Here is a 22,892-nt window from a genome sequence, read left to right as displayed (position 1 = left end):
TGCCCCGGACCGGGGGCGGGAGGGGAGCGGGCGGCAGCGGGTTCCGGGTGGAGCGGAGCCACATTGGGCAGCGCCGCGCGGGGTTGTGGGAGAAGGGGCCGTCCACGCTGCCTCCTCCCTGTCCCGGCCCCCTTCCCCTCCCCCCGCCCGTCCTCCGGCCAAGATGTCTGACATGGAGGATGATTTCATGTGCGATGATGAAGAGGACTACGACCTGGTAGGGCGCGGGGAGGCGCGGGGGGGTTGGCGGCGCGGTGCGGCCGGGGGCCTCGCGGGAGCGGTGCCGCCTCGGCCGGTGCCGGTGCTGGCGCGGCGCGTCCGCCGCCCGCCGCAGCAGCAGCCCCGCCGGTGCCGCCCGGTGAGGGAGCGCTGACAGGACGAGTTTCCCTCCCAGGGCGGAGGGCTGGTGGCGGTGGGCAGCGGCTGCGAGGGGCGGGTGCTGCTTTGGAAGCAGGCCCCACCGGGCGCCCTGCCACCTCTCCGCGGAAAAACAGGCCAACTTCGGCCCGGGAGGCCAGCTAGGCCCCGGGCTGGCCCCCTCGGGCCCGGGGAGCCCGGGCCCCCGTTTGTCTAACACAGGGCTCAGGGCGAGGGAAGGGCTCCGGCGCTGCCTCCCCCCCGCCTCTGACCGAAGCGTCAGGCGCGAAGTGAAGTCCTAAAGTTGTCTGGCCTCGTCCCCACCCGCGGCTGCGAGGGCTCCGTGGGAGCAGATGTCACTCGTGGGCCGGCGTGAGTGTCAAACTGAGCAAAAAGTGTGGGGAAGAGAAAGGGGAGTGGGGAGAGATGGCCACACAGCCGGTCTCGGATGCAACACGCCAAGGGTGTACTGACTTTTAACTTTTTGCCCTTCTAGTCTTGGTGAGCTTTTTGCCCTTTTTTGTTTGGTTGATTTTTTTTTTTTGTTTCGTTTTGTTTATTTGCGGGGTTTGGGGGTTTTAATGTTATATCTAGTCACATTTTGACATCAGGTTTTGTTCAAAGCTTTTACAATTAAAAAAATGCTGCTTGGGGTTACCAACAGACTGATTTATTGGAGGAAATTGGTAATATATTGGGGTTGTTTTGATGTAACAGTTCTCCTTGGAATTATAAGAAACTTGTTCTTATGATGATTTAAACCACCTTGGGGAAGGTTAGTAAACTAAATAGCTGTTATATTTGAAACAAAATGTGTTTTCTGTGATGTCTGATTAGTTGTGACTCTATTGTCGTCATCATATTGGAGCTTGAGGTTAGTTTGGTTGGTTTTTTGCTTTTCTGAACTTTGCACAGGTTTTTAAAACAGAAACGCTTTTTTAAAAAGCTGTGTATGGTTGAGGCTTTAGAGTCTGTATTTCATTAATTTCAGCTAAACCTGTATTTATGATACTGCAATTTAAGTGAAAAACCCCAGACACTTGCTTCCAGATGACTTGCTTTCTAACAAATTATTTGATAATCATTGCTACTTATGAATACACGTAAAAGACTTCTCTGATTTTATTTTAAACAGTTTTTGGGCAGTTAATGTTATGAGCTGCTCAGAATGAATGACATATAGAATACATGCACCTGGTTTTGGTTTTGGGTGTTTTAAAGTCACATAAGAGTGCTTGTTTGACATGTATTGTCGTCTTAACCTTAGGAGCTGCTGCTATCAGTATTCCAAGAACTGTTAGTCTTCCACTTAAGTCCATGAATGAATTCACAAACTTTTAGAAGCAAGCTTTCTAAAGGAAATACACCGAGACTATTACAAATATTTTCTTGACCCAGTTTGTTCCAAAATCAATTTCCATTCATTTTCATTAACACTGAAACCTGTGTCCTGATTTAAAACACTATGTTTATTTTTCCCTATGATACAACCAAAGAAATACTAAACACAGCAGCATTCCTGTTGAATATCCATAACATGAGAACTGGACGTGTAGAGAAACCACTGGAATTACATTTTTCAATGTTTCAATGCAGCTGTCTCCGTATAGGTTTGAGTAAGGATGTAGCTCCTAGCTCACAATGTGTTATGTCAGTTTTCAGCAAGAATAGTTGCTGGTCTAATGCTTTTTCTTTTTTCTGAAGTACTTTTTTTCCTCATTGGAAAAACCTTCCTGAAACTTCTTGCTTGTGGCAAATTTCAACCCCCGACTATTAACTTTTCCTGGAACGTTTTCATCATTATTAATTACCACTAGCCCAGACCTTTCCAGAATGTAAAAGTTCTGCTTGAAATAATTAGGAGAATGTTAATTTTTTCTTTCCAGTATGTAACTTCCGTGTAAAGCATCAAATAATAGTTAAGCTACATATTAAAATAGAACAGATTTTTACATTTAGTTTGGATTTATAGGTGATGGGAGGAAAAAGAACCAAACCACCAGAATTTAAGAATAAAGGTATTCCAGCTAGACTAGTTTCAGCATTCTTGGACTAATAAACCATGATTGGATATTGTTTTCAAATGTGCTTGAGACTGTAATTGCAGTGTTCTGCAAAATTGTTTTGGAAAATAGTTAAAGGCCCTGAAGACAGGGCCTGATTTCTTCCTTTCATGTTGATATAAATCTAGTTAAATTAAGAGAAGACTATAAGGGAATGCATGGTTCTCAAGTTCAGTGTAAGGGCTGCTGCAGAAGAGTTTGAAAGAAACAAACAAAAAGGGTACAAGGCAAAATACTCAGATAAGTACAGAATTGAAAACTAAAGAGCACATGTGAGTGTTGGTGCATATTTTTTTTAAGGAATAGGAGAGGCAGAAATTACAGAAACCGTTAGTGGACGAAATAGCTCTTTTGTCAAAATACAGTACAGTGAAACTAGGTGCAGGTCTCCCAGAGAAGTTACTAGGATAAAAATAGTAGTGAAAAGAAGAATCCCAAAAAAGTTTTCATTTTGTCAGCTTTTATTACAGGTGATTATGGCTGTTCCTCTTTAAATGTGCTCTTGACCTGCTGATTGTGTAGAACCAGTCAGTTACATTTCCTTAAGTATGCTAATGTTTCGCACTTGAACTGAAATGTGAACAGGTATTCTGAAGGCCCAGCTCTTTACTAGCTTTATAGTGGATTTCTGTATAATTAGAGTAATTAACAGACTGTTAAACAACTGAAGACCACCCACTTTACAGATCATAGCTGACTGTTTCTGCTTAGTTTTTCATTGGATTAAAAGTCAAGGGTTTGCATGTAAATGACCTCAGCCCATCCTGTAGAAGTTAACTTTATACGATGGAGGTCTTGATATCAGGAAAGATTTCATTTATATTTGTGGATGGATGGACCTAGCTTCACAATTTCCGCATAATGTACAGTGACAGCCTTGATTATAACATAGATTATTCCACTTTATGCTTCAATGAACAGAATAGTGTCTACTGGTCATTATGAAACCCACGCAATTTTAATTTCTAGTTCAGTGCTGTTAGGTGCCTTACATGGTTTCAGTCCTGGTTCTTTTTAGTAGTTTCAGTGTGAGGGCGGATGAGGAGGAAGAGGGAAGGACCATTGTAAATGTTTGGTTTCAGTCTCAGATAAAAAGCTATGTTCAGAATGGACTTCGAGACTAAATTCAGCCCTTCTCCAGAAATTGATTCTTCCAGGCACAATGACAACACATTGACAGTTGTTGTAATACATCGTTTTGATTTTTTTGTTTTGTTTTGTGTTAAATAAATAAGGAATTTGTCTTCAGTGTTCTCAGTGAGACATCTTACTGTGTTCTGAAATTCAACTTCAAAATTAATCTGGGGGAAGTACAGACAAATCTGTTTGCTGAGCAACTTGTCTTTTTATGTTATAGAGTTGTGTCATTTCAGTGACTTCAGTAGAAGAGCTGTGTACAATTCCAGCAGTTTGCACCCTGGTGAGATGGCTACAGGTTCAAGAGGGTTGGCATCGCTCAGATATGGGGAGCGCACCCTCAGATCACTGAGGGTTTCCCTTTTCAGGCTGGGTTGAAATTAGGAAACAGGCACTATTTATTTCAAGCCATCAGAAAGGTTGCTTAGTAAATGTAGATTGGTTTGCTCTTTCTTTACAACAGGAAGAAATATACTCAAAAGGAATTTCTGCATGATACCAAACTTGATAAGCAATCTCATCAGTAGGCAGGGAAATTTTCCTACCTTATATTTATGCATTTTTTTAAAAGATACACTTGAAATTTCATGCAGATGTTGTCACCTCTTCCCACCTCTTTATGTTGCAGTATTGCCATAATTTTTAGTAATATGTATATACTTTGAACAAAAAGTTTTGTTGCTGCAAACACAAGCATTCAGAACTAGGGAAATATCTAAGAGAGCAGATCCACTTCACTCTCTTCTGTTTCTTTGTTATGTTTAATTACATTAGTTTGTGATTTAAAAAAAAAAATCAATGACCTTCACAGAGGACATGTTATATACTGGTCTCTGAATTAATTAGTTTCTTATTCTATATGGATTCAGTGTATGTGCTGATGTTCTATGCGTTCTCTTCAGACACATCTTTAAACACAAAATATATTTCATTTGTGACTTATTTCACCCATTACCATAATCGCTCAAAAGGAAGTATTGAGGCAGAAACATAAGAATAATTAGTAAATTCTTTCTGTCTAAACATTGACCAGTTTGATAATAAGTTCTGATTTCTTTTTGTGAGAGTATTCCACACGCTGTTCAGAACAGAGCTCTCCAGAATCTGATATGCAGGTGGGTGTTAAACAGAAGTAAATTAGATCCCAATTATCCTAAAAACTGGACTCTTAGAAAGGGATGCCTAGAACTATAGGAGAGCTGTGTGATAGAGGTAGAAAGAAAAGGCACTTCTTTTCGATACTCTTCACATAATACCTGGTTCTTCTTTCTGCATTCTCGTGTCTCATTTCTGTGCATCTTCCACCTTCTGCTTAAAATAAAATAAAGGCAGAGTGCTGTCTTTCTATGAAGTGTACTGACCCCATTGCAAGTCACTGGCATCCCAGACTTCTTATTCCTGGTGTCAGCCCCGGTATGAGGCAGCGGGTGCTAGGTGACCTGCAGAGAGTGGGAGCAGGAGAGCAGAGACCTGGAATGTGGAAAAGAAAACCAGGACTCCCAAAGCATGGCTGAGTGGTTGCACTCTTCTTACACAAATAACACTCTTGTTTTTACTCTGAAGGTTTGTCTCTGTTCTTTTCCCCCTTACTCTTTTGCATGCCAGTCTGATTGCTGTCTTTATATTCATGTGCCTGGATACCAGTGGCAAATGCACATAGAAACTATTGTTTGCTCTTTGTCCTGGTGCCTGGGGGCCAGTGGTCCTGGAAGAGCAAATGCAAAGAAAATTGTACATAGTGCCAGGATGGGGTTCAGTTGGTAACTTTTGCAGCCAGTGCATATGAGCTATGTGAAAATAGTACATATTAATTATAGATGAAATGTTTGAGAAATTTAGCTGGCAAGCTAATATATTAATATATTTAGGAGTTACTTGCAGGTTTGTGGGCGTTTTTGTGGGATTGGGCGGGGGGGGGCGGTGTTTGGGTTTTGTGTTGTTTTTAGTTGGCCTCATTCGAGCATTTTTGTATTTGTTTGTTTTAAACACACACAACCCCCCTAACCCACATCACAAGTTCTCTTGCAAAATATCAGGTCTTCACTCCAAATCCTAGATATAGCAGACCCCCTAAATGCCATGGTTATGAAACAAAGTTAGATGAAGTAAAATCAAATTTGTACCAGACTTGTTCTCAGAAACAATTGCACTTAATAAAAAAAGAATGGTTTGAGTCAGCCCAGTGGTTGAAATTTGGTAAAATTACCAGCAATCGAAAATTGACAGTAATAAGTATTGTTAACAATGTCCTTGAAGGATACATTTCTACAGAAATAGAACTCTTTGTATTGTGTCTTTTGTCTGGAAAGTTATCCTCTGAATAGCTACTTTCCCTTTTTTAAAAAAATAGGAGTTTGGTTCCTATACAGCTAGTGAGTGATAAACGGAGAAGTAAAAGTTTAGATTATCATTCCACTTTGATGTAGAGGTTAAGGAAGTGCCTTAGGCAAGAGAGGAGACAAGAAATTAAACAGTAGTTTTCATAAAAGCTATCTTTGGGTTTGCACATGTTTAACTTTACCAGCTTAATGTGCCACTCTAATCTGCCAGAATACCACAAATTTAGCGTTAAATGTCACTGATACAGTGTTATGGTTTCCAAGTTTATCTATATTCTGTCTGTGAGGAGAGGTGCTGTGCTTCAGGAGCTCTCTATAATCTCGAGACCACATGGACTATGGTTCCTGCTACAGTTTTCTGACACCGCAGCTGGTTTTACCCTCCCAGGTCACCTGCTCCTCTGCCATGTCTCACCAGCCCCAGGACTGTGTCTGTGAGCACTGGCGGGTCTGTTTGCTCAACCCAAGCAGGATCAGCCATCATCAAGGATGTGTACAGCGTAAAATGTTGAATTGCTGCAGTGAAGGGGAAAGGGGATGCCAGGACCAGACAAGAACAGAGAGGGTCCGGGAGCGCTGAATGCTCTTAGCCTGTCTTCACTGCAGAGAAACTGCAAATGGATCCATGCCCTAGAAAGGATGAGGAAAACTGACTGGGGTGAATTGTCTTCTGCCTGTGTTCATTTTAGAAGCTGAGGTTTAATGTGTTAAAGCTGTTTACTAGATGAAATAAATTTTGTGAAAACTTAAAATGTAATGTAATAAAGACTCCTAAATTGAATTGTTTCCTTGGTGTTAATTTAACTTTTATTAATATTATTTGAAAGAGCTATGTTCCAGGCCGAGTAAGCTACATCAGAGGTTTTATCTCCGTTACAGTTGAGCTAGTGTGGTAGTTTTTCTTTCCCCAAAAAGTGATGGGATTGGATGCAGATTTTCAATGAAGCAGTGCTTAACTAATGTCTTAACTCTTTTTTTTTAGCTACTTTTTTTTTAAAGCTGTATCAGGGCGTTCTGATTTCATGAGTAATAATTAAAAAACCTACTTGTTTCTTTTGATACTCTGAGGAAGGGAGAACTAGATACGTTTCAAAGATCAGTTCCGTGTACTCAGACTTCTCTTGTGTTCATTTGTACTGGTAGTGTTGATGTCCATTTAAAAAATATCACCAAGATCTTTAAAAAAATTCTTAGGCCTGTTCCTTATTTTTTTTACATCAGCTGGAGCTACAGTATATCACACAGGTGCTTTTCTGAAGTTATAATTAAAGGTCTTCATCACTATGCAGAATATTAGGTCTAGATGCTAGAGATTTTTAGAATTATGTAGAAATCCTTTCTGTAAACCTGATATTCTACCAGATTTTTGTGTACTTTTATTTTGGTACTGCATTGTTCGATGCAACAAACTTTCTATCTTTTAAAAGGGTTGAGGTGGGGAAGTTGTTTGTGCAGGAAGCAGGGTGTTAAAATGAGGGTGAGAAAAGGTTAGGCCTTTAGTATCTGAATTTATTGTTAAAAGAACTTTTCTGTTTTCAGTACTAGGAAGGAAATGCATCTTTTTCTTAGTTTGAACTTGGAGGAGACAGCTTCACACTTTTCCTTTCCTCCTTTCATTTTGCTTTTGGCAAAAGCCGAATGTTCTCACATTCGCATGGTACTGCACTAAGCCATCTCTGCATCAGAAGAAGATAAAAGTACCGGTCCTTCTGAATGGATCAGCACCTGCATAATTAGCATTGATGCTTAAATTAAGACGCACTATCTAAATGGCTGATCTTTGGTCGGTTATCTACAGACTCATAACATCATGTCATACTTAGTTCATGGTTTTAAAGTTTTCTTCGCAGCCATTAAGTCTAAATATATCTTTTAAAGTAAGCACATTAATTTTTCCAGAAGTAGGAAAGCCCTATCTCCCTTAAACCTTTGAGTCCATATCAACATCCTGAATTCTACGTGAGGCAAACAGGCTTCAAGTGAGGGAAGAATAGAGCTGTGAGAACATAAATCACTACTTTTGATTCGTTTCAAAGTGTTTCCATGAGAAAAAAATTATCTCTCAACACATTGTTTATTATGTATTAATATTATTATGAAAATAGCTTTATGGAATATTTAAGTATCATTGAGAAAAATTATCTGAAAAAAAGGTTTCCTGCATGAGTCCACATCCAGAATCACTGCCAGAGCTAAGATGAAAATTCAGATGTTTCTGGCTTGAGGCTAACAGAGCACATTGATTCCTAAAAGGAATTAATTTAGTTTGCTTTCCTTTTATCTTTACAGATAGATACTTCTGCCAAAAATATTCCCCATTGTTGAAGTTTAGTATAAACAAGATATCAGCTGATGATACGTATCTTAAATGCTGTGTTGTTTAAGCTTTGGCAACCAATCTCTTCACAAGGTGCCTGATATGCTTACAGCTGTTGACATCATGTGCATGTTCTTGTAGTGGCTCCATTAACGTTGGATCAATAGGATAAAGAATTTAAGAAAACAAAATAACCAGAATGAAAGTCTGCCCAGTGAAATGAGACACTTGCTTCCTGTTTACTTTGCAGTTTTCAGTATTAAGTTTTATAGTTCTCTGGGAATTCAGAAAACAGGGGTGTGGAGTTCCCTAGGCCTTTAAGTCCATTTATTCTCACTAAACACTAATACTTTGTGTGAGTATAAATAAATACATATGTGAACAACTTGCCTATATGTAACAAATAGAAACATTATCAGGCTAAGGGATAAATGTCTCAAGGACTAAGTTTAATAAAATTTGGGGCAACTGTGAGCTTCCATAATTAATTTTTCCATTAGAACTTCAGAAAACTTAAACTTCGAAAGATTTGCCTGCACTGTACGGAAGAGAGAGCTAATTTAAACCTTCTCTTTTGCCTCATCTTTTTTTCATTCCTTCCCATGGTTTTGAAGGAGTCCATTAATATTAACAGTATATGAATTAACAAAAGAATACATGTGCCTAATGAAGAAGTACAGTAAAAGAAGAAATTCCAGCTTAAAGAAGGGCACCTGACTATGCATAGTTACTATGAATGTTACAAGGGAAGGTTACTCTGCTGACAGTAACTTTGAGATTTAAACAGATTCTCTTCAACAGTTCATCTCCTAATAGCACTCTCTTGAGAGAAGTTGGCTTGAAAATGCAGAGGTGTGATATATTTTTTTACTCACGTAAACCTCAAATTAAATGATTTGAGCTTTGTTAGTGTTTTCTAATTCAGACATACAACATTGTCCTTCAGCAAAAGAAGATAAAATACTTAGGTTTTTTCCATCAGAAAAAGCCTCAGAGTACTTTTTTTTCAGATGAAGTAATAATTGGTAGAAGTAAATTCTTCAATTTATTTGGCGCTAGTATACATGATAATTATTTTATTAAATTATTGTGCCTGTGCCCCACCCCAGCCCTTTTTGGCAGTATCTTTAGCATTTTCTCAATCATCTCCTGCTTCTCAGCACAGAAGCAGCTGGTGTTATTGTTGTTATTCTTTTTTTTAAATTTCCTTAGACAAGTGTGAATCGTTATGGCATTAAAAGGCAGTTTAGAGCGAGATTCATGGGAGCATTTTATATCCTCCATTGCTGAATCATTACTTGTGTGGCAACTCAGCCAGAGGCTTTTCTGGGAGTACCAAAAGTCATATAATAGCGTGCCTTGTAGAAGACTAGTGGCCAGCATGTTCTCTCCCCCGTACAGAAATGACATCTGCTATTAGGCGTCTGTCCTTAAACACCAAAATTGGCAGAATTTTAGTAATACAGTCTGTACTTGTTGTAAATGTGGTGTTGGTAGAGCTATGAGTTCACAAGTCCAGAAAGAAATCTGTTGACAGGGAAGTGCTGGTGGATGGTGGGGCTGGCCTAGAAATGGGAGAGAGATGAAATCATCGTAAGAGTCTGCATCTGTTCCAAGCTCCAAAACTGATGATTTTCTGTTAATACACAAGCATTCCGGGTCAGTTTGAGCAATATGTCTTAATATATTTTATCCATTTTCAGCAGAATATTAGATGTTCCGAACCTTTATTTTTTCTCTCATTTTAATTTGCCCTTTTTCCCCCCCCTTTTTTCTTTAAAATGTAGGAATATTCTGAAGACAGCAATTCTGAACCAAATGTGGATCTGGAAAATCAATACTACAATTCCAAAGCTTTGAAGGAAGATGATCCCAAAGCGGCATTAAGCAGTTTTCAGAAGGTTTTCTGTCTTTATATTCTATGTGTTTGTTTCGGACTCTTTTAGATTAATTCACATTTAAAAATTTGCTTAGCATTTGATTTATTTTCTGGAATTTTAAGAGTAATGTTTAGATTTTAACTTATTAATATGCTAAGCTTATATTTGGACAACTTGGACTCCTGGCTGACTGCCTTTCAGCATCATTCCTAGGGAGCATAAATAGGACATGGAATACTCCTGTTTTATTGCAGAACTGAGTTTTTAATCTTCAGGATTTATTAAGTTAATTAAACAGTCCTAAGTGTGTTTTCATATGTCAACTATAGAACCCAGATATATTAATTTTTTTAAATGAAATGGTGTTTTTTCCAGTGTCTTAGGTATTATATTTGGTTTGCTATCTGATTCCAAAGCTTTAAATATATAAATACTAAATGACACAGAGTTTCTTTCCTTCATATCAGTTTTAATTTTTTAATGTTTGCACACTGCCACCAGAAAGCAATACGTTAGATGTAACTTTTAAAAGGAGAAATAGATTTTTGCATCTCTTGGCCTATTTATAGTGTTTAAGAGTCTTATGTATGACTTAAAAATCTTTCTAAAATTTTTACTTACAAAACATTCCCAAAACATAATGTAACATTCCCAAAACATAATGTTACATTAAAGCCTAGAAGCCCTTCTGATATGTGAAGAAACTGTAGTAATTCAGAAGTGTGAATTTTTGAATTTAGTCAAGGGGTGGCTTGAAACAGTTTTGCAGGAGGTTTTACAACTTTTTTGTGTATATGTATTTATGGAGTGGCATTAAAGTTTACTGTTTGGTGTTAGACAATGACAACAAAACAATTCATCCTCCCTATGTCATTTAAGTTATGAAAACTAGTAAGTTACATACCCCTCACTAACTTTCTCAATAATATGAGGGAAGAGTAAAATTGAAGAAGAGGGCAGAGTGAAACATGACTTCCTAAGGAGCAAAGTGGGGGGGAAAAGGCATGTATGGGATGTGTACATTTTAAATAAGATGCAAATCAATTTAAGTTTGAATAAAGCTTTCATAAATAATGTTGAAAAAATTCCTCTATTTCAGGTTTTGGAGCTCGAAGGTGAAAAAGGAGAATGGGGATTCAAAGCTCTGAAACAGATGATTAAAATAAACTTTAAATTGGTAGGAATTACAGCCATCACTTGAGAGTAAAAGGCATAAATATGTATTTGATCCAGGGATCTTAAGTTACTATTCTAATTTATGGCTATGACAACTCAATCTGCCAGAACTTGTCTTTTGTGGCTTTTAATGGCTACTACAGACATGGCAGGGAAATTATGTGTTGGTTGCAAGTCAAAGGCAAAATGGATACAAAACAGCTGCTGCAGTCAGCTGATACCCTCTGAAAGTTGAGGCTCAGTCCTTGCTATCCTGAGGTGTCATAGCACTGAAACTCGTAACATTTCTGTATATGGGTACTTCGCCAGAACAAATCCGTGAAAAATTTATATGCTACGTATGCAACTGCTCCAAATAGTTGTATAGCCAATTCTGTTTTCTTTGTCGATAGAACTATTTTAAATATCTATTCCATGCAGTCTTGCTGAAGTAATTCCTGATTTTGCTGCTTATGAATAGAGTGGTGATGTAAAAGTTCCTAATAGCAACCACTACTGCATAGTCTTTCTGTTATGCTTTCTTTTCTGTATGTTTATTTGCAAGATATAACTTGGATTTTAATCATGAAAACAAAAATTATAATGTAATTTTGTTTTTCTTTTAGACTAATTTTCCTGAAATGATGAACAGATATAAACAACTGTTGACGTACATACGGAGTGCAGTTACAAGGAATTACTCTGAAAAATCCATCAATTCTATTCTTGATTATATATCTACTTCCAAGCAGGTTAGATCATCAGATCTTCTGTGTTCATGGTTTGCCTTTTTGCATTTTTAACTGTGGACTTTTTTGTGTATGGTAGGCTGTTGGTTTGGGATTTTTTGGTCTTAATAGAGAACATTTGCAGTATTCATTTGTTGTTATATGTTTAAAATATATCTCCCATATTTATCAACACACATAACTTTTCATAAATTTGTCTTTTTTCCAGCAATACTTACCTGGGGTTTGTATGCTAATAAGCCAAGTAAATACTTTTATTTTTTTAGCATAATAGCTACACACTCTACGTGCCTTCTCAAAAATAATTTGTAATTAAACAATACTTTTTTTTACTTTGTGGGGAGAGGGGAATCTTTGAATACTTTGCAATGAAGTGCTGGTGTTGCATACTGCCTGGTTTTGAGTGTAGTGTGCAAGCGAGGCACGTGTTCATAGATACGCAGCCCAGCTTCTTTTGTGCTGTAGGAGCTTTAGAGAGAGTAGAAAGCTCCTCTAACTGCTTATCTGGAAGTAGCACTTGCATGCAGACCATCACTGGTCTTTAGTGATGACTCCTCTGTCATTGTCACAATCCTTCCTGTCCTGCCACTCAGAGGAAGTGGAAGTTTAATAGTTGAATGATGGTCTGCTCTTGAGATGTAAAGGATTGTCTTAGACAGTCCTGGCAGAGGTCAGTGTGTTTTGGTCTCACTGCAGTTGAAGCCAGAGCTCAAGGGTCAATCTGGAGCTCCTACCTGTGGCTACACATCAAGTTATCCCCAAAAGAACAATGGCTGTAAACAATACTAATGCAGTTTCTGTTGCACCTTTGTTAAAGGTCACAGTCAGTACTCTGATTTCCATTTTGGATGTTGTATTTTGGGGTTTTACTGCAAAGAAACAGTTTGTGCTCAAGAGCTTGCTTTCACGCAGCACTGACAGTATAGAAAGGAGAAAAAATCTTTTCCTTTTACCATTTCTCTTTTTTGTAAATCGTATTTTCTTTTTGATATGTAAATTTTTTTTTTTGCTTTTCTTCTTTTTAAGTAGGAGCAATGTTGCCTGTTAGTATTTGTCTTTTGTTACACAACAGAAGAATTTTATTACTTGGTTGTATAAGATGGGCTTGTATAAGGTGGCTTTTGTTTTTCACTAGCAGGATAGATGGCTGCAAATCTTAAAATGTGAATACTTTTTAATTATATCTATTTTATATAATAAAAGCAAATGTACTTAAGTTTTGTTACTTAGGGGCTCTTTACAATTTAAAAGCAGACATTTGATAAGATGCAGATACCTTATTTTGAAGTTCAAGCATGCACTTTTAGTTTGTTCAGATTGACTTTTATTAACAGGTACAAATTTGCTGTTTACAATTATAGAATTCTGATTTTTTATGTCAGATGGATTTGCTTCAGGAATTCTATGAAACAACACTTGAAGCTCTGAAAGATGCTAAGAATGATAGATTGTGGTTTAAGACAAACACAAAGGTAAAATATGTAACTTACTGTTTTTTGCTTTTGTTTGTGACACCTTTAGCTAATTCTTATAAATGATAATTTTGAAATCTTAATAGAATAGTACTTCAGCTTTTTTTTTTCATTACAGCTTGGCAAATTATATTTAGAACGAGAAGAATATGGAAAGTTACAAAAGATTTTGCGTCAGCTGCATCAGTCATGCCAGGTACCTTTATATTCTAAATCACTGTAGCTTAGTAAACAACATTATTTTTTCTTTTACATCTGGTGTTGGCCTTTGAGGCATGTTGCTGAGCTTTAGTACAGAGGGAAAAAATACTGTGCCTGCTTTCATTTGTTATCTCTTTGATAACATGAACAAAAAAAATGATGTGTTTTATTCTTGCTTAAAGATGATTTTTAAAAAATTATTCACAACTGCAGATTACATTTCCTTTTAGTTAGGTGCAGGTATGAGAAGCACATATGAATAACCTATAATACATAGACATTTCTTTTAAACTACAGCGAAGATGCCAAGTGAGCTTTACTGAAAACTGGAAGTACAGTTGCTACTTTTGCATTTGGAAGTGTGGGGGAGAATTAGCCATGCAGCCTGCTGTGCATGTTTGTGTCCCCTTTTCTTCCTCCAGCATGGAAAATGGGTTACAAATTTCTGGGAAATGGTTCTGTTACAGGCAGCAGAAGAGTTGTATTGTATTATCTATATATATGTATGTGTGTCAGTCATTGCATTGATACACTGAAAGTGTGGTTTAAGGGAACTGGCAAAGAATAAAGGGCAAAGTTCTGAAGTTTGTTGTAAGGAAAAAATTTAAATAAACCAAAATACTGACTTTTTAAATAAAGGTCTTCGCAACTTGGCCTGTGGTAAGTTATTTGAGTATTATGTTTTGGGTTAATAGGAATATCCTTATTGTTGACAGGAAATTACTGAGAGTATTTGGTAATCATTTTCAACTAGTATAAAACTGAAATCACTGTTCTCCAAAAATTTCACAGTATTTATTATTTAATCTATTCTAGACTGATGATGGGGAAGATGATCTAAAAAAAGGTACTCAACTATTGGAAATCTATGCTTTGGAAATTCAAATGTATACAGCACAGAAAAATAACAAAAAACTTAAAGCACTATATGAACAGTCATTGCACATCAAGTCAGCCATTCCTCATCCACTGATCATGGGAGTTATCAGAGGCAAGTTAATCTTGAATTTTTCATTTAACGTCTGTTACACAGATTACTTTTACAAAAATCTGATAATTGATGTTTTTTCCAGTTCCAACTACAAAGACAGAAGATCCTGTAGATTCAGAGGCAGACAAGCTGCATGAAAGTAAAGAACTACAAATGCAGTGGCTACAGTCTCATCATTTAATGTTTACCTCCTGCAAACAGCTCTGCTGTTCTGGTGCCTGAGTGCCAGCTGCAGTGGTCAGAGGGGCAGGACACTTGTACTGTGGGAGAGAAGCAATAGCAGAACAGGAGGAAGACTTGACCTGTTTGACGCCATGGCAGGCAGCAAAGGAGAAATGCAAAGGCTTGACAGGACTGCTAGCGGCAAGGACTGCTATTTCTGCACTCCCCTTTTTATAAATTTGTGTTTGATGTCTCACCTTGCTAAAATTCATCAGGAACTGAAGGGCTTTAAAATGCATTTGAAAATATTTTTTTATTATCTGTAATGATGAATTATAATGGAAACATGCCACGGGTCTTGAAAAAAGCCTTCTCCAGAATGCTGTTGTGCCTTTTTTCTTCCCTTAGTGTAGGCACTTGCGCAGACAATCAGGCAGCAGTGGGTACTTCAGAAATAAAAGGAAAGATAAAGTATTCCTCAATTTTTTCTGTGTGGTTTTGCTCAACAGATTGGGAAAATTCCATAAATATGGCAAGTCTGTTGCGTTTGAAACGGAGATAAATTCCATTACAGTTTTTACAGCATTTTAACATAAGGTTAAATAATTACTGGCTATGAGGATTAGTGTGCTTTTAGATTTATGGTGTGGGCTGCGTTTTGTTTTTTCTTCTTTGAAATGGGTTTATTCAAATGGCAATGCTGTATGTGAAAGCCCTAATGCCTTTTTTTTTTCCCTAGCAATTTCAGAGAATGAAAGGACTCCTGAAAATATTTCAGTAATCTGTTTAGAAATAGCATGGAACTTCTGAGTACAATTGTTGTAGTCGGCAACAAGCACACAGTGTTCCTTTTCATCTGTGTTTTTTCTTTTCAGAATGCGGAGGCAAAATGCACTTAAGAGAAGGAGAGTTTGAAAAGGCACATACTGATTTTTTTGAAGCATTCAAGAATTATGATGAATCAGGGAGCCCCAGAAGAACCACTTGCTTAAAATACTTGGTCTTAGCAAACATGCTCATGAAATCTGGAATAAATCCATTTGACTCTCAGGAGGTATTTTTTTGTTTTCCTTTCCCCCTCCCACTTTTTTGAATTGATAGGGAAATTACCCATAAGATGAAAATGGAAAAAAATATTGAAAATCTAAACATGCATATTGTGCTTTCTGTTCTGTGTAGGCTAAACCATACAAAAATGATCCAGAGATTCTAGCAATGACAAATTTAGTAAGGTAAGATTTTGATTTTTCTGGAGAAGAGAACAAAAAATAAAAATATGTAGTCTCCAAACCAGAAGTGGAATATTTTTAGAGGTGGCTTTTCTCTGCACAGCTAACACAGTTATTTCATAAATATTGGACAAATATTTGCAGAGTGTTTTTCTTAAGAAACTTTTACTTATCTATACTATACCAGGGAGAGATACAGAAACATGCTATCTTCTACTACAGTGAATTTCTTCTGCAGTGGCAAAAACCTTATTTTGTTCCTTAAATAGAGTTGTCCCACCTTGCAGTGCAACTGGTCTTTAGGGTTTGCCTGATTATATATGAGAAACTGAGATGACTGACATATTATACCAAAGCCAATAAAATAACTGGTTGCATGGATATGTCATCCTTACTAAAGGAATTTCATAATTTAGGAATATGAAACTGAACTCTCAAGTGATCTCCCCTGTCTTTCAAACATAAGTGAAAATCAAAAGAATGCTTTATTACCTCTCAGAGGCAACTGTGATGTGAGAACTTTTAGGGTATTAAGATCATCAGGCAAAACAAATTGAACTGAGGCAGCTATTGTATATTGTGCTGTGAAGCTAAGCTGCTCCATCTACCCTATCCTGCTTTTGCTTTATCAAGTGAAAAAAAAGAACAATGCTTAGGAAAACTTTTCATTATATATGAAGTAATGCCTGCTCACACTTTGAAATACACGGCTGATCTCATACTGGAACAAACCTTGCTCTGATACTGCGATGGTGCCGCACCATTGTACACGTACAAATTGTTTCTGAAATTGAGACTGTTCATCCATTATTGGCGTAATGATGCATAAATGATTTGTCAGTTTACTAAGGGACTGTTTCCAGTAATTCCACTTCAGACGTGTCTTTTCTACTTCACTGTCATAGTTTCATATGAATTCGAGGCAGAAGGTACTCCAGATGGCCTTACCCAATCTGATTTTATTCGTATTCCTAATTTATATCTTTTATCGTGACATTTGAGTATAACTGCTTCTTTAAAATTAATAATGCAATTAAAGCAGTGTAGATAAGAAATATGCAGAAGATAAAATCAATTCCAAAGATTACGATTATGTTTTTAATTCTTCCTATACTCTACACTGGGAACTTCAGTGTTTTAAATATGATAAAAAGAGTCTTCTGCAATAAACAATAAAATATACCTAACTGAAATTCCCTTTAATTATGAAGTAAAATTTACTGGTTTCACGTGATACAGTCTATGCCACTCATATAACTGCATTTATAAACTCCTCAAGTTCCACCTCAAATTTAACAGGCCTTTTTCTTGCCCCTTTTACGGATAATAAAGGATGACTTTTTTTTAACCTGTTTAAAAAGAATTGGAAAATGTACAGCGACTATGAAGGAAAAATAGATGTTGTTTTTAAAATGTTTGCTGTTTGTATCAAATAGAAATTGAAAGCATCTCTTGAACACTATGCCTTTCAGATTAAATACTGATAGCCTGTAGCTTAATATAACTAAATTACTGTGTAAGTTTGATTAGTTAGTAGATAGTCTCTATTACAGCTGACTGTTCCTGTAAGAAAAGATGATAAATTTGAATTGTATACCCATTACATTTCAAGAAAAGGCTCTTGTTTTAGTAGTTACAGCTCTTACCTTTAAACGATGCTATGGTGCCACTACTGAACCATGGGTGTCTAATCCCACCTAATTTTTGTAATCCTTAGGTAACAGGATTGTCTAGTTAAACAATACAGAACTACAAATAAGCTATAAATAAGAATCTAAACAGTATAATAATATTAAGCCAGAATTACTGGTGGTTAATCCTGGAAGTCAGAATTTCTTCTTCCTTTCAGTATTTTTACAATTCAGCTTAAGACAGACATTGTAGAAACAGCAACAGCCCTCTAGACTCTTTTTAGCTCTTATTAATCCCATGAAGTGTGGCTTCATGAAGCCAAAATTCAAGTAATGGTACTTTTCACAATTGGCTATTTTTAGGGTCTAGACTTTTTTAAAGAGTAACTTCTTAAAGTAGAAAGGTTTTAAAACTAGCGTGCACTTGTGGAGTAACTAAATGTTCATACTAAACTTCTGTAAATGCTACTAAAATTTGAATAGGATAAAGGTAATTTCTGTTGTATCTCATCTTGAAATAGTTTTTCCTTACAAAGCTTCTGAATGTAATTATTTGCCACCAAAACTAAATACAGGGGTTTTTTAGAAGATGTAGAACACAGTCTTAGGAGTCTGTTTAACTTTTAAAAATAATAATTCAGTCTCTTGGGTTTTTTTCCTGAAGTGCCTATCAGAATAACGACATCACTGAATTTGAGAAGATTCTGAAAACAAATCACAGCAACATCATGGACGATCCCTTCATAAGGGAGCACATTGAAGGTATTTTTGCAGGCTTTTTTTTTCCCCCCCCCCACTACTTGGTAAGCTGCTTCCCCCACCCCCTCCCCACCCCGCACCTCCTGAGTTTATTTTTCTTCTTGGCAGAATGAAAGTTCTTTGTAATTACTTGTGGATGATTCCTTTACTGTTTCCAAGTTCTTTAGAAGTTGTTCATGGTCAACATGCATGCAGACGTGTAGAATGACTGTGAAGAATTGCAGGAATGATGGAGAAAGTTCTAGCAAGAGTGGATATTTTAAGATAATATTTACAGTGGTGTTAGGCACTGAATATTTTGAGTGGTGTGGGGTTTTTTTCCCATTGGAAGGATTAAATGAGGGCAAACCTTACTTGTAAAGGTTGTTTTTCTCAGTCTCAAATTAGATGTTTGCTAGTTTATACAGTTCACTTTCTGCTTCAGATTAAAGACAAAATATGTAGACAATGTATTGAAGGTTACATTAATAAATGTGTAATAATAAAATATGTAACAAGATACATAATTCTAACATGTATATTGAAACCAAAGTCTGGATTTATAGTACCTATACTTAATAAAACAGGGGAACACACTAACACGTGCCCTTACCTTCCATTAATATATTATAGTTACCCCCTGCATTTGTCATGTATCTGAGAATTTAAAAGTCTCTTCACTTGAACATAGTGTGCAGTTTTTCAGATAACTACTGTTTCCACAAGAGTGGGTCTTACTGTGGCATTGCAAGATCATTCAGCTGGATAGTTACACAAAAGGGAAGAGTTAAATCTGGAGACCTGGTTTTCTTACATTTGTTTGTAAAAGAGAACATGGCAAACAGCAGGAGAAACTAAATATAACCCCTCTACTGCTGTTTGTGTGGACTACTGGTAAGCTTCAAAGTCTTGTAGGGAGGCTCTGCAAGGTTAGAGAGGGATGCTTAAGGAAGAAGGTATGACAGAATTGGAAAGCAAGAGGAGAACAGTTGAATCAAAGGACTGAACAGAATTTGAGTTTCACCCCTTATATGGTAATAGTCTGCTAGTGATATCCAGGGGGAAAAAAGAGATTCTCATCTTTTCCACTCCATAGTAATACAGAATGCATATTCATGGTTATAATGTTTATATCCCTTGCCTCATTCTTTTAATCTACTTAGTTTTATTGAGATACCTAATCTGGTCTTCAGTATTATTTTTCTTTATATAAACACTCCTTGTGTAACTAGTTAGGTAAAAATGGATCCAGGTCTTTTTCTGTTAATTTACAGTTGTAATTTTTCCTTTCATTTTATCCAAATTTTCTTTAATAATGTACAAATTTTTTAAAAAATGGCTGCACAATCTTATGTCATCAGAATCAGCCACTTCATTCAGACTGTTTTATACTTCAGTTCCTCATCATAATTATACCATTAGGCCCTGATCTTTTAACCTAAAATGTGAATATTCCCCATGAAGTTAAATGCATGCATATGTGAGTTACTGAGCCTTAAGAATATCCTCTTTTCACTTTTGTACAAGGCAAGCATTCTAACTATAAATTAGAGGGGCAGACATACTGTGCAATAATCTGTATGATTTATCCTGTTAATTTGAATAGTTTAAGTTCGCACCAGGGAATACATTGCTCCATGTTTAAACAGTTTTCAACTCAAGTCCACCTTCAGAGCTGTATTGTGTCTTTATTTCAGTACTTTTGTTTTTACTCTTTTTTTTCTTCTCTTACAGAGCTTTTGCGAAACATCAGAACACAAGTGCTTATAAAGTTAATTAAGCCTTACACAAGAATACATATTCCTTTTATTTCTAAGGTATGTGTCAGTAGAGCCTTGCATTTGCTTAAGCAAATTATTAATTGTAAATAAAAGCTCTTAAATAAACACAGTGCTTCCAGAAATAGAACATCTAAAATATAATCTAAACCACAAAGTAGTACTGATGCACTGCTGGCAGCCTGGCCGGGTGAAAATGTAAATTTAAGGTGTCATCCCAATGCTTTTTATAGTACGTAATATGATATACTTCTGAAATACTCAATTACCGTATTCTACTTGGTGTAGAATAGCACTTTTCTGAAGAGACACATAAAAAGTGGACTTTGTATAATTCAAATTGTAATTATGAATTTAAATTTATGAACATAAAAATCCAAATTTTAATTCCTTTTGTTTAAAAGATAACTTAAAATGTCTGTGTTGTATGAATTCCAGAACTGTGGTAATAGAACAAACCAACTGTTCTACTAGAATTACTGATTTAATTCCCTAATCTGGAAAGAACAAAATCAAAACCCAACGACAATAGATGACTATTTCCATGTCCTGTGAGTCTGTGATTTTTCTTGCAAAAATTCACAGAATTCCAAAATATATCGTGAGGTATTAGCAATTCCTAATTCTCTTTAGAACTCTTGTGTGCTTTTTTTTAAGCTAGCCTTAACATTTGTAGAACTTGCTTAAGCTTGAAGACGCAATTAGCTTTCTAAATGGTTTTGAGTACAGACCCATTCTTTTCTGATAATTATTGTCTTATTTTATTTCTTGGTGTTTTGTTTTGTTCCTTCCCCCCGCCCCATTTTGTTTTCTTTTCAGTAAGTCAGCAGAGGAACCTGTTTCTAGAGCTTCCAAAATTTTTGCTTTAGCTTCTTCAGCCTTTCCTGAGAGGTTACTTATCTCTTGATCATTTGCCATATGTACTTTGGGTGGAGTTCTTTTATTTGATAGATCATTATTGACTTGATACTTTTGAACAGTAAGAAATGGAAATTAAACCAAATTCTTCATAGGAAAATAAAGATTGGAAGGATTTTATGTCGCAAAACAGAGCAGCAGCATAATGAGTTTTCTTTTTCTTTTAGGAGTTAAACATAGATGTAGCTGATGTGGAAAGCTTGCTTGTGCAGTGCATATTGGATAAGTATGTACTTTATTCTTGATTACTGATCTTTGTTTACTATAAATTAAAGTATACAAGAAGCAACAAAACAGTATTTTTGTGCATTGTGACAATACTGATTGACTCTAGACCTGAAAGTGCTGACTTTGGATTTGCTTGGCTTATGAGCAGTAAGATATATTTGTAAGACATAGGCCAAGAAAATTACAGAAAGAGATTGAGTGGCATGTTTTTACTTTAATTACATGATAAATTAGTTGAATTATTTATTCTTAGTAATTAGTGCTTATACCCATGTATATTTTTGAGTACATTTTCAAGTTGACAAATTAGTAGTCTGCTCTCCTTGACTGGAAAAACTTGACTGCAATTTGTAAAATCTTTTTTTGGTGGGTAACTTGCTGTATCTACTAGGAAAATATAATCCATACGTGGGTTTGTATTTATTTTATTTTTACATAAATCTCCATATTTCATGATTCCTCGCTTTTCAATAACTGTTTACCTCATGTTGCTTCAGACTTTGTATGCGGGTCATAGCTAGGGAGATGATATACACATTGCCCAATGAATTAGTTAATTTTATTTCCAATCATGATGACAACTAAATAGGCAGTACTGCCCAGAACAATATATTATAAATTGCTGGATTCTGAAGTAGAGTTCATGTGTCTCTTGTATAAGAAGACCTCTTATTTTACCTCTGATTTATTATTAGCTTTTATTTCCATGTGCATTAGCAATTTATAGTTGTTTATTTATTTACTTCTAGCACTATACATGGCCGAATTGATCAAGTCAACCAGCTGCTAGAACTGGATCATCAGAAGAGAGGTGGTGCACGGTATACTGCGTTAGATAAATGGACCAACCAACTAAATTCTCTCAACCAGGCTGTAGTCAGCAAGCTGGCCTAACAGAAAACAAGCTTTTACAAACATACTTAAGGCAACAGTGGAATGATGTAAACATTAAAAGAACTGGGAATGGCAAAACTGCTGTCGGTTGGTGTGCCCTGAAATTATTGGAGTTATGGCAGAAGTGCTTTTTTGATCAGCTGGTTTGTGTTTTGCTGCTGCATTTATCCCAAGAAAAAAACAGCTTTAATCTCCAGAAGAAAACCAAAATGCCACGGGATTTATGCTGTATTGACATCTTGCCCTAAACATACAACATCCTAGTAATTTGTCAAAGGGCAGTTAATGACCAGAGAGAAGATTTTTGTCATGATTTTGAATACACTGACACGTTACTGTTGGTTAAATTTAAACATGTTTTACCTGCAGAAATTCTCTCACAAAAATAACCTGCAATAACTTGAAATGCATACCCTTTTGAACACTTCCTTTTCTCATGTATAAATTGAAATGTTTGCTGCATTTTGCAAAATGTCAATTCTCCAAAAATGTGTCCGTATATTTCTGTACCTGCAGTGTAGTAAAGGTTTAGAAGAAACCCCATAATTAATAGTGGCATACTGTCACTTAGGTTTCAAGCAGCAAAATAAACAGTGCGGTTCAGAAATGGTACAGTTTGTTTCTTGATGTGCTTTCATTATACTTGATTTTTA

General features: G+C 36.5%; 1 protein-coding gene across 2 annotated transcripts; it reads left to right on the top strand.

Moving 5' to 3' along the window:
• Nucleotides 1-102: 102 nt before the first annotated feature.
• Nucleotides 103-22,851, top strand: COPS2 (COP9 signalosome subunit 2). Of its 2 annotated transcripts, none has more exons than XM_065641788.1 (13): nt 103-217; nt 10,001-10,114; nt 11,193-11,270; nt 11,875-12,000; nt 13,359-13,469; nt 13,588-13,665; nt 14,487-14,661; nt 15,699-15,877; nt 16,003-16,055; nt 18,348-18,445; nt 20,156-20,238; nt 21,285-21,343; nt 22,095-22,851. In XM_065641788.1, exons 1-13 carry the CDS (start codon nt 164-166, stop codon nt 22,237-22,239), a joined length of 1,353 nt encoding a protein of 450 aa, XP_065497860.1. In that variant the 5' UTR covers nt 103-163; the 3' UTR covers nt 22,240-22,851. The 2 variants fall into 2 exon arrangements, with proteins under 2 accessions (XP_065497860.1, XP_065497861.1); XM_065641789.1 differs by having other exon boundaries at nt 108-217; nt 13,380-13,469.
• The last annotated feature ends 41 nt before the right edge of the window (nt 22,852-22,892 follow it).

This window comes from Caloenas nicobarica, chromosome 10, assembly GCF_036013445.1.
Source record: "Caloenas nicobarica isolate bCalNic1 chromosome 10, bCalNic1.hap1, whole genome shotgun sequence".
Lineage (NCBI taxonomy): Eukaryota > Metazoa > Chordata > Aves > Columbiformes > Columbidae > Caloenas > Caloenas nicobarica.
This window is presented reverse-complemented; position numbering and strand designations above follow the sequence as displayed.

Bases quoted from the DNA above. Each gene is read 5' to 3' on its own strand.
- COPS2 (XM_065641788.1), top strand. From the start codon at position 164: ATGTCTGACATGGAGGATGATTTCATGTGCGATGATGAAGAGGACTAC. The intron at 14,662-15,698 runs GCAAGTTAATCT...TTTTCTTTTCAG, and splicing joins GATCATGGGAGTTATCAGAG to AATGCGGAGGCAAAATGCAC. The intron at 20,239-21,284 runs GTATGTGTCAGT...TTTTTCTTTTAG, and splicing joins ATATTCCTTTTATTTCTAAG to GAGTTAAACATAGATGTAGC.